The 12,309-nt window shown below is 48.2% G+C and overlaps 1 protein-coding gene across 1 annotated transcript in view; it reads left to right on the forward strand.

The window, feature by feature from the left end:
* The first annotated feature begins 614 nt into the window (after window positions 1-614).
* Window positions 615-12,309, forward strand: part of Dmrt1 (doublesex and mab-3 related transcription factor 1) — a 98,468-nt gene continuing 86,773 nt past the window's right edge. The window contains 2 exon segments of the mRNA NM_053706.1: window positions 615-1,064; window positions 4,836-5,019. Coding sequence (NP_446158.1) covers window positions 717-1,064; window positions 4,836-5,019 — 532 coding nt within the window. The 5' untranslated portion in view covers window positions 615-716.

The raw sequence follows: 12,309 nt of genomic DNA on the forward strand, positions 1-12,309 counted from the left end.
GGAGCCGGGTGGTAGAAATCCCGAGGGCAAATAAACAGGGGTGTGGGAGGCAGAAAGCCCAGGCCTTTAACTTTTGGGGCGCTTGAGCCCCGTGAACTGAGGATCTTGGGCAAAACCATAAAACCGGGCTTTTCTTAGACTTTCAACCTCCTGTCTCACTCTTTGGAGAGGGTGGGGGTGGGGCGGGGGGAAGAAAATTGCTGCCAGTCTCTGTTATCCAGCAGGCCTCCCTGGGGGTTAGTGGTGAGCGAAGGGAGCTAGTCGACCACACAGGGTGGTCTGCACCTCCTCCAAGCAACCAGGGCCACTCTGCTCAATTCCTTGGAGCTAGGTGCTCAGAGGGAGCTCGTGCTGGTGCTCTGCACACCGCTGTGGTTTGTAGCAATTTTGCAGCAACGCTGTTGGCGTGCAGCTGGTGCAAGCCTGCACTCAGAAGAAGCGCAGTGGATTGGGGGGGGGGGGACACACCAGTGGGCGTGGCCACGCCGCGTAGCGCCCTCTCCCGCCCACGCAATCCTCGGAAGGTTCTGAAAAGTATCCAAAAGTCCTGCGCTAGGCGCGCCGAAAGGCAGAAAAAAAAAGGTACAACCCCCCACCCACTTCTCGAGCTCTTCATTTGGACTACAGGTCCAGCTGCGGTGCACCCGCCTCCTGCACTCCTTCTAGGGAGCTAAGCAGCCTGCTGGCTGGATCCGTGAGCAGGGGGACGAAGCTCCATGCCTAACGACGACGCATTCGGCAAGCCCTCTGCACCGACGGAGGTTCCTCACGCTCCCGGGGCTCCGCCGCAGGGCAAAGCCGGGGGCTACAGCAAAGCCACTGGAGCGATGGCCGGAGCAGCCGGGGGCTCCAGTGCGGGGGGCAGCGGAGGTGCCTCGGGCTCCGGGCCGTCGGGCCTGGGCTCTGGAAGCAAGAAGTCCCCGAGGCTGCCCAAATGCGCTCGCTGCAGGAACCACGGCTACGCGTCGCCGCTCAAGGGCCACAAGCGCTTTTGCATGTGGCGGGACTGCCAGTGCAAGAAGTGCAGCCTGATTGCCGAGCGACAGCGGGTGATGGCCGCGCAGGTGAGTGCGGGCACCCGGGGGACGAAGTTGAGCGGGACTACCGACGGACGCCAGCTCGCCTGAGCCGCGGCTTCCAGACGCCGGGGTGGGGGTGGGGCGGCGATGGAGGGTCTCGGGTTCTGTCTGCTTGAATCCCGAGGATTTTGGGGGTAAGAGGGTCCCCGGCTATGATGCGGGGTTCGGGTTGCACACGCGCACCCTCGCCCTCGGGAGGCGAGTGGCTCAGTTAACTCCGCTCAGGGTTCCCTTTATTCTGACCCCACCTTCCAGCTGAATTTCGGGGTTCACCATACACTTGGGCCCCCACGGTCTCCAAGGGCGCTCTGTGAGCCGAGTCGCGAGATTCCCTGACTCAGAAGACCCCAGAACTAGGAATGTTTGGGCGTCGGTGCGGGCGTCCCGAGATCCAGACATTGCTGGCAAACTGGCGGGGTTTGCTCCACTGGGAAGGCTGCCATGATTTAAACTACTTTCCAAGATGAAAATTGAGGGGTTCGCTTTTCTGGGAAGAATACCCATAGCTCCGAACCCCTCGTTACACAAGTAGAGAGTTGCGGGAATTCGGGCTCCTAGGGTCCCTGGCTTGGCGTCCTGTAGGCGGAAGGGAGGCCCATGGACCAGGTTTCACCCTGGTGGCGCGGGAATGTGCTGCTCCTCGGGCTTTCTGGAAAAGTCTTCGGGTGGGCGGGAGCGCAGCGTGTTCGTGCCTCTGTTGGCGCACTTTCCGGGTTCGCCCCGCGGACCCGGGCAAGCGTCTCAGCCATTTTGAACGATCTGAAAATGCTAGTATTTACAAATTTGTAGTCGCGACCTAAGTTATCGTAGTTCAAATTACTTTTAAAATATTTCAGTTACGCTTAAGAATTAAAAAAAAAATACAGGTGTAGGGGAAGGTGCCAGTTTGAAGCTCTGTAGGTCGTTCTCTCTCTCTCTCTCTCTCTCTCTCTCTCTCTCTCTCTCTCTCTCTCTCTCTCTCTCTTTTTAGTAGCTTGAACTGCCGACTAGTAATTTAGCGTCTTGACGGAAATAGTTAAACGTCGGTATCCTAAAGGATCTTTAGAAGACAATAATATACATTCTTTCCCCCTGAATGTTGTTTCATCTTAAGGCAGGTTATTTAAAATGAAAAGATACCAAAGAAAGGTTTGCTAAAGACGAACTACTTTTGGTTAAGAACTCCACAGACGCTTAAAGATTATACACCCCTATGGGCGTCACACTTTAAAAATATGTCTTAAATTATATACACTTTGGTTTCACATAGTGCGAAGCTAAAGGAAAAATAGTTCTTTTTAGTTTTTTAAAAAAGACTTTAGCTTTATCTGTAATGAATGAGAAGAATACGCACCACATTGAAAGCATCACAATGAGATTATAAAACACGAGGACTTCTAAATTATACTTACAGGTAAAAATACTAGGAACACTTAATGGTTGGATTATGCGGATTGAGTGTGAAGAGTACAGATGGAAGGAGTTTCCTCAAATTAATAAAATATATATCATAATGGAGATATTCATTTCGAATCACCTTCATTAAGGGGCTGATTTTGAGGGTGAAAGCTGAATTAAAAACAAAAAGCAATTCAAAATTACTTACAGAATGGGACACTAGGAATATGCTGCTATGCTAGAGGGATTCTTAAAAACCCAGAGCATAATAATGGTTTTGCTCACTTGCAAATCACTGGAAATAGATCTCAAACATACGTTGAAAATCATTGCTTTTTAAATCAGTTGCTATTGATTGACCATTTCCCAACAGACGGTTTTTGAAACATGTCTAAGCCGTACATTTAGGGTACACCAGGGCATGGTGTTTGTGTCTTGATGTACTTTAGTTGTTTGCAGTGACATCAGCTTCTGGCCAAAGCCACTGCTATTCTATTTCTAAGCCTCTTGGTTAGTGTAAATAACGTAAAACCAGCAAACCACACAGTAAAAAACCCAAAGCCAAGAGTTAAGCTTACTTAGTCTTAATAACTGCACATATGAGGTCTCTGATTATGAGTGAAACCTCCAGATTCTTAAGTTTGGACAGGAGATTTTAAATACATTGATTGTAGTTGTGGGTTTTAAAAATACTGTGGTGGGCACCGGGCACGTGTGAGGAGGGCAGAGGTCAATTCCGTGCAGTTGGGTCTTCTTCCCACCTTAAATGTGGTTTCTGGGGATTGAACTCAGAGCATTTACCCACTGAGCCATGCCTGTGGCCCGCTTACAGGCTTCGTTTTTGATTAAGTACTGCACACTGGGTGAGCTTAGGGCTTCATACATGAAGCATGTAGCATTGAGCTCTATTCCCAGCCGGTAGAGTTACGCTTTTGAGTTAAATTTAATTTCACCTTTGCTCTTCTTGGCTTTGGGCCTCTAAGGTACTGGTGTTTTACTTTCCCTGGAGTGTTAGATCATCAATGGTCAGTTTCCAGAGAAAGTCTTTTTCCTCTTGTTACATGTCAAAACCAAAAGATTTTCTTTTCTTTAAGCCTTTTAGGGGCCTACCTTTAACAAAATATTATTTAAAAGACATGTTTGTTGAAAAAGGATCAGACAGTTTGGTAAAAGCCTGTTGGGATTGTTTTCTCCAATCCTAGGTCACCTTCCTGCCTGAATTACTCATACTCCCAGGACTTGAGCACTAGATCTCGGCCCCCTTCTCCACTAGATCCATCCGGCCCTGCGAAACAGCTCTTGAGGGGTTCCTCAGCCATCCCTGATTGTTGTTCTTTAGATTTTGTGCCCTTCCCCTGGAGGGTTCAAACCCTGCTCATCCCATTCTTCCCAGCTAGCTGTGCTTCCAGTCTGCTTGTGGGGTGGGTATATTTTAACCACATTTTTTCTTTTCCAGGTAGGGTCTTGACACGAGGCACAGGCTTGGCTTGAATTCTCAATCCTAACTTTCCGGATGCTGGGGTTACTGACATATGGCACACCACTCAACCTCTGTTTTAAAGACATTTTGATTGCGTTTTCTTCTGTAGGCTTGCCATGTGTGCCTCACGGGATCTAGCAGATTTCGTGTTGATGTTGCCTGCTTGTATGCTCGGCTCCTTTTTCTCCTAAATGATGAGGAACTTGGGTCTAACCTGATGTTACTGTCCGATCTTCCCGATACAGTGGCCTTGTTTTTCTTTAAAACCCATGTGTGGAATGGAAGAGTGAATGGTCTCATTCTCTCTAACCCACCAGAGCTCTTGGTCTTGAGTTCACTCTACAGTTTTTTCAGGGCGGTGTCTAGTGTCTTAATTAGGGTTTCTAATACTGTGAAGAAATACTGCAATAAAAAAAAAGCAACTCGGGGAGGAAGGGGTTCATTTTGCTTACTCTTCCACATGAAGGAAGCCAGGACTCAAGCAGGGCAGGAGCCTGGAAACAGGAGCTGACACAGAGGCCATGAAGGAGTGCTGCTTAGTGGATTGCTCCCTATGGCTTGCTCAGTCAGCGTTTTAAATAGAACCCAGGACCACCTGCCCAGGGATAACACCACTCACAATGGCCTGGGGCCCTCTCACATCAATCACTAAGAAAGTGATAGGCTTACCTGTAGTCGGATCACACTGACTACAATTCTCAATTGGGGCTCCCTCCTATCCAGTGATTTTTAGCTCGTGTCCGGTGACATAGAACTAGCCAGCACACCTAGGGAGCCAGGTGACCGGGCAAGGCAGAAGTGAGACCCCGCTTACAGATGGGGAAAGCTGTGATGCTTTTTGCGGAACTTGTCAGGCCAGTGTGCTCTGCTGCAGTGTGACTTGCTCTCTGTGCTTCCAGGTGGCCCTGAGAAGACAGCAGGCCCAGGAAGAGGAGCTGGGCATCAGCCACCCCATTCCGCTGCCCAGCGCAGCAGAGCTGCTGGTCAAAAGAGAGAATAGTGCCAGCAACCCGTGCCTGATGGCTGAGAGCAGCAGCTCGGCCCAGCCCCCACCGGCCAGCACCCCAACCCCCACTGTCTCAGGTAAGGGGTGCGGGCTCCCGTGGGACTCGAGGGTGGTAGGCATGTGCAAGGTCTCAGTACCCTTCCCCCTCTCCACTCCATGTGACTTGTCAGGGGTTTCCTGAAGGATTCTGCCTCTGCTGTTTTGCCTTTGGTTGCTTCTCAGGATGCCTGTGCCTTCTAGAAGAAGCAAAGTGTAAACCTCTTTGAAGAGTGAAGAGTAGGAATCCCAGAACACCTGGGAGGTGCAAGATTGGTCTATGCTGGGGCCCTCTGGGGTGGGAACTCAGAGTTCTTGTTTCCTGGAACTGGACCTCTCTTCCCCGTGGAAGGACTGCATTCCTTAGGGGACAGGGTCTGAAAAAGGCAAACTGTAGATTTCACATTTGAATTAGTCCGAGACGGAATATAGGGGGCATGTATGACGGCACGTGTTCCCCGTGTGCTGGGTGCCAGTCCAGTGGCTATATATATGCCGGGCATTTCCTTCCCGGAGTTGGTGTAAGGTATGGGTAGTGATTCTTTGTAGCGTGCTTGACCGCTGAAGTAGGAGCTGGTTGACTGACTGGATCGATTGAACTAGGAAGTCTAACTCAGTCTATCGGGCCTCCAGAACTCAGGATTCTCAACACACCCCAGAGAACCATAGTGGCTGAGCGCTCACTGTCTGCTGAGGAAGCCTCCAGCCATTTGTGTTTTAAAGCTATTCTATTGAAACACAACGAGGAAATCTGGCTTCTCCAGTGCACTAGCCACAGTTTAAGTCCTCAGTTACTACAACAAAAAATATGTTTCTGTCCCTCAGTAGTTGATGGTGGGGTTAGAGAGGTGGCTGAGAGGTTGGTGGGGTTAGAGAGGTGGCTGAGAGGTTGGTGGGGTTAGAGAGGTGGCTGAGAGGTTGGTGGGGTTACAGAGGTGGCTGAGAGGTTGGTGGAGTTAGAGAGGTGGCTGAGAGGTAGGTGGGGTTAGAGAGGTGGCTGAGAGGTTGGTGGGGTTAGAGAGGTGGCTGAGAGGTTGGTGGGGTTACAGAGGTGGCTGAGAGGTTGGTGGGGTTACCAGAGGTGGCTGAGAGGTTGAGAGCACCTGCTGCTCCTCCAGACTTCAGTTCCCAGCCTGCTCATCACTGCCCGAAACTCCAGAGTATCCAGTGCCCCTTTCTGGTGTCCATGGACACTACACATGTGGTATTGATGTGTGACACACACACACACACACACACACACACACACACACACACTATAAAGAAGTTGATGGTATTGGTTTGGAATGCAGGGGATACTTAAGAAACCTAATATTCTTCTGAGTTTAGGAGTTTCTGGCAATTAAATAAATAGTGCCCTATATCTGTGGAGCAAGTGTTTTAAATGCTTGATGCTAAAGAAAGTACTGAACACACACACACACACAGACATATACACACACAAGCACATATATAGGCATACATGTATACACGTATACATGCAAATACACACATAAACATATACACAAATACACACATGCACGCACACGATACACACATAACCACAGACACTTATACCCCATGTATACAGAGACTCACACATCCATTTACTGTATTCATAGGCATTGCAGATATACAACATGCATATACACATTTATACATTCAGATATACTCTTAGATACATGCAGACTCACCTACAAATGCAGACATGTACACACAATCTCATTAGGTACATACATTATAAAATTTCATGCACACATACAGATATAACAAGCATACACATGCTTATACCTAGATAGACACATGTACACAGGCACACGTGCGTGCGTGCGCGCAGACACACACACACACACACACACACACACACACACACACACACACACACACAGGTTTTCCTGTATCTACGTTCCTGTGACAAGGTTTATCTGTAAATTAGTAAGATATTTAATAACAGCTAATAACTAGGGTAATTGTAACAGCATAATAAAATTATTTAAAATTTATGGGTTATTTCTGTAATTTTCCATTTAATGCTATTGGACCATTCTCGACCTCAGATACCTGAAACCCCCAGCAAGGCAGTTTTGGGTAGGGGAGCTGCTGTACATACTGAGAGCCACAGGAGAAACTAAGTGAAACCCCATAAAAGCCAACCTTGCACTGTACACCACCCCAGTCAAGCTTTCATGAATCATTGTTTGCTGAGCTTAACCAGTGGGATAACATTGCTCATCCCTGAGTCAGTAGCTGTGCAACTTTAGACAAGTTTCTCAAGCTCTCTGGGCTTCTTGTTTCCACATCTTAAACACGAGAGGGTTCCTGGGGGCAGGGGCGAGTGTCTTCCCATGAGTCATGGCTGTTGGATGGAATAAGGTAAGCATGTCTCAAAGAAGCAGGTACGTGTGTCTATGTTTCTGTCGCTGTAATTAATGAAGACAAGGTATCAATGCTCCCACTGTATGGTGATGGTGATGGGATTACATCCCAGTGAATGAAGGAGTGGGAGTTCATGATGCATCTGACCACCAAGGTACCGGGGCTGCAGTATAGACTGTGTGCTGACTGGCAGTGTGAGGTGAAGCTTGGCTTCTGTTTAGAGTTTGGGGATAACCACACACCTTATCGGTAGCCTTGGGAAAGACAGAATCGGCATCTGATTTCTTTAGGAAGGGTATTGCTTTCCACCAATATAAAGAAAAAAGAGCATACACAGAAAAACAGCGCTCTCATTTTTCTTTGGCTTGGATGGTCACAGTGTGTACTTAGAACAGTCTCTGACCTCGATTCTTAGGAACAGAGAAGTTCTGGCAGGTGTGTTCAAGTGGTGGTGGGTGGGGGTTACAGGAAGAAGCCACAGGGGAGCAGGAGAGGGATCAGGGTTGAAGAGGATGCCCTACTCCTGCTTTGCCTCTGAAGCTGACAAACCTTAGGGTCCTGGTGGCATTTTTGAGGCAACAAGCAAGGGGAAGGAGAATGTTCGGGTTAACACATGTTGTGGTCGTTCACTGGGGACCAAGTGGGCAAGGAGGCTCACTTGGCCTGGAGGCTCACTCTGCCTTCTTGAAGAAAGGTTGCCCACCAGTCAGTTCAGTCAGGAGCTTCAGTGGCTCCTTCACAGAACTGACTTTGGGACATGTGCATTGAGATTGATGACTTCTGGACCAAGTCAGGTGCTGAGCGTGAGGGAAATGGAGCGGGGAGTAGAATTAAAATACTGAATCTAGATTGGGGGGGGGGTGACAGGTAGCGAGCAAGCAGAGTCTTGAAGCTTTTAGGCAGCTAGATACCAACGGATAGGGAGCTTATACTGCAGAGATTCACTTGAAATAACACTTAACTCAGGCAGGCAGATGGAATATTCTGATCTGGTGAGGTGATGTCATAGCTAAAGTGGCTTGTCATGTAAGTCTGATGACCCGAGTCCTAGAACCCATGGGGAAAGAGAGAATTGACTCTAAAATGCTGGCCTCTGGCCTCTACAGGTGAGCTGTACATACACACGCAGACACAGAGACTCACAGACACACGAAATAAATTAAGTAGAAAAAGTTTTAAATGCTAAATATCTACAAAGTAGAAAACATTCAGAGAGGGCTAGGGAGATGGCGCAGTGGGTAAAGTGCTTGCTGGATAAGCAGGACCTGAGTTTAAGTCCCCTGCACCCATGTACAAACCCTGTGTGGCGGTGTGTGTTTGTAACCCAGGACTGGCAGGAAGGATCCTTGGGGCTCCCTGGTCACTCATCCTAGATAAAGCAGCAAATTCCAAGTTCAGTAAGATATTCTCTCTCTCTCTCTCTCTCTCTCTCTCTCTCTCTCTCTCTCTCTCTCTCAAAAAAAAAATGAACTGGAGGGCTGAAGAGATGGCTCAGTGGTTAGGAGTACTTGCTGCTCTTTCAGAAGATCAGGGTTCAGTTTCCTACACCCACATGGTGACTGACAACCCTCTGTAACTTCATTCAGTTCCAGGGGATCTGATGCCCAGTTCTTACCTCTGCAAGCAATAGGGACACACATAATATACCTCTAAGCAAAACAAACACACACATAAACATGTGGTGCACATACATACAGGCAAAACCACTTGCAGGTGTAAACTTAACCTTAAGAAATAAAATGTCGGGTTGCGGATTTAGCTCAGTGGTAGAGCGCTTGCAAGGCCCTGGGTTCGGTCCCCAGCTCCGAAAAAAAAAAAAACCAAAAAAAAAAAAAAAAGAAAAAAGAAACAAAATGTCAAGTTACAGTAGAAGAACCCCTGACAGCCTCTGGCTTGAGCTCTCCACACACACAAGCACGCATGTGTATACACACACACACACACACACACACACACACACACACACACACACACACACACACACCAGCTTTGGCTTACGTACAATGAGATATACACAGACCCACACACAGGCACACAAACACACAGCAGCCTCTGACTTACACACACCCACAGACACATATGGACACACAGACGTAAACACCAGCCTCTGGCTTGCACACACATTGACACACACACACACACACACACACTTGCTGCACTTCTGGCCCTTTTATGCATGAGGATAAATGCTTTCGTACAGCCTTTTCACTTAACATAGCTTGGAATCCTTAAAGGTTTATTTTGTCTTTAATTATGTATGCATGGAGGTGGGACCAGGGTACATACTATGAGTGCAGATGCCTGTGGAGAAAGCACCAGGTCTTTCTGGAAGTGGAGTCACAGGTAGTCATGAGCTGCCTGGTGTGGAACTTGAACACTGGGCCTCTACAAGAGCAGTGTGTGTGCTCTAGGTCACTGAGCTGTCTCTCTGGTCTAGTGTGGAATTCTTAATGGCATAGTGTTTCATTATACAGATGTGGGAGGGCAGAGTTGGAAGTGACTTAGTAAGCCATAGAAGTGGTAGGCATCGTCCTGGCATAGTAACTCCCCCCACCCCCACAGAAGTGATAGGCATGGTCCTGGCATAGTAACTCCCCCCACCCTCAACCCTCGCCCTACCAGCCTGGCTCCCCAGGGGCCTAGATCTAAACTCCTGCTGTCTCAGGTTTGCAAGGCCTCTCACTTGGTAAAATTAAGTGGATTTTTTTTTTTTGTCCTTGAATCACAGTTATCTCCTTTTGGCTCCTTAAAATGCCAAATGAGAGTGAGAGTGTTGGAGAATTATTGTTAAGACCATTAGCTAGGCTTTTAAGGACACTTCAAAGGGAAATTGATTTACCAGGCTAAGCTTCTCCTGAGGCCTCTGAGCAGGACATACAACAGAGGATACTGTAGTTCTTAGTCAAGGACTGACTGAGCCGAACCACAGGTTGGATGAGGTGAAGCTCAAGAAAAGCCTGTAAGAGCCTTGTGGGTTAGTGTGAAAATGGCTTAGGCATCATTGGTTCTTAGGCCTGTAGGGTCAGATATCAGCAGGTACACCTCTGATTAGCAAGCGGCTCCTGTGGGGAACCTCTGGAAAGAATATTTTCTTGGCTTTAAAGACAGTGACTTAAAATAGCAATCCCAGCATGATGTTTTGCCCTGTGATTTCATCTTTTGAGTTTTGTCATAAGTTGATTTTTTTTTTGTCCTGAAAGTTTTGAGCCAGCATTTCTCTTTCTCCTTTCTCCCCTCTCAGTGGAATATCATTTCCCCCACTTTCGGGGTCCCTGGACACTGTTTTCCCCTCGGCCTTCCCTGGGCAGTTCTTCATCTCTCCTTTACTGCGGGCGCAGCTGTGGGATGAAGGGCTGCTTTGTAGAGCTCTGGGTTCTGCATGCATGGCCTTTGTAAGGACCTGAATGTTATCTCCCCTGGGCTCTCCCTTCTGGAGCATCCTGGACTTCCATCCACACACATAGCCACCCTCCCCCAGGTCAAGCTTTGCCCTGCTGTCTGCTTCTCTCTCTGGCAACTCCTGCTTGTGTGGAGCCCAGCGGCTCGAGTTCACTCCCCTCTCCCGTGGGTCACCTGGGTCTGAGCACGACTGTGTATGGAGGACCCATCTCTTCAGCCACTGGCTGGGAGAGCACCCAGCAGACACGGGCTGGAGTAGCTTGGATAGGGGTGCCCTGCACACACATTTTTGTTTCTCAGAGAAGGGTGATGATTTTATTTTTGGTGTTTGAGATAGGCTTTCTTTGTGCAGCCTTGGCTGTCCCGGAAGTCACCCTGTAGAATAGGCTGGCTTTAAACTCCAGAGATTTCACCTGCTTCTGTCTCCTGAGAGAGCTGGAATTAAAGGCGTGTGCTGTGACCATCTAGCTGCTGATTCGGCAAGCAAAGACAAAGGATTAGTGTCTGTCTGTCTGTCTCTCTGTCTCTCTGCGCCTCTCTCTCTCTCTCTCTCTCTCTCTCTCTCTCTCTCTCTCTCTCTCAATCTCAAGGTAAATAGACTTTTTCTTAATGTTTAGTTTTAGGCTTGCCCAAGATCAAGAGGGTGATATGGAGTGTCCTCTGGCCCTTCACAGGCATGGGCTTCCCCATTGTAGCTAAATCCCCTGTCAAAGTAGTGGGCCTGTTAATGAACGTGTAACTTGACATCCCGATCACCCAAGATCCAACATACATGTGCAGGTCTGTGATACATGTGCACATCCACTCATGGTGCCACACATTCTGTGGATTTCAACAGCTTGAATCCACCACTCCATCGTTGTACAGAGTGTATTTTCATGATTCTGAGCCTGCTCTCTGGGGTTTTTCTAACTGAAAATAGCATTTTAGTTTTTTTTTTTTGTGGTAATGTTAAAGTTTTATTTTCTCAATATTTTTTTTATTTTAAGTTTTAATTTTTGCCAAGCCCTTCACGCACATCATGCACACTAGGCCGGTTCTCTTCCCTGATCTGTGTTCCCAGACCCAACTGTTTTTTGTTTGGTTTGGTTTGGTTTTTCTGGCTCATTGCCTTTCATTGGATCCTCTTCCCCTACCTGGACTGCCTGGTTGGGCCTCAATGGGAGAGGATGTGTCTAGTTCTGCTGGGACTCGATGTCCCAGGGTGAGGCGGTACCCAAGGGGCTGGTCAGGGAAGAGATGTATAAAGGTGATCCGAGGCTGTGATCCAGATGTAAAGTGAATAAAAAATTATTGAAAAAACAAAACTGTTGCTGTAAAATTATAAAAAAGTCTTTCTTTTATCCCGCACTAGACTCAGCACCACAGTGCCCCAAGGTATCTGGTAGACATCTTCATCTCAGTCAGCAAAGCCTCTCACCCGCTCTGCTCCATCCCATATCACACTGCCGATGGCTTCTCTCTGAGCCTGGCAACAATCTCTACCCATCTAGTTTCCAAGGGAGGCTGCCACCATGCCAGAAATATACATCCCAATTCCATGGCAGCCCAGTGTCCCCAGCCACCACAAACTCTCT

This window comes from Rattus norvegicus, chromosome 1 (assembly GCF_036323735.1).
Source record: "Rattus norvegicus strain BN/NHsdMcwi chromosome 1, GRCr8, whole genome shotgun sequence".
In the NCBI taxonomy this organism is placed as follows: Eukaryota; Metazoa; Chordata; class Mammalia; order Rodentia; family Muridae; genus Rattus; species Rattus norvegicus.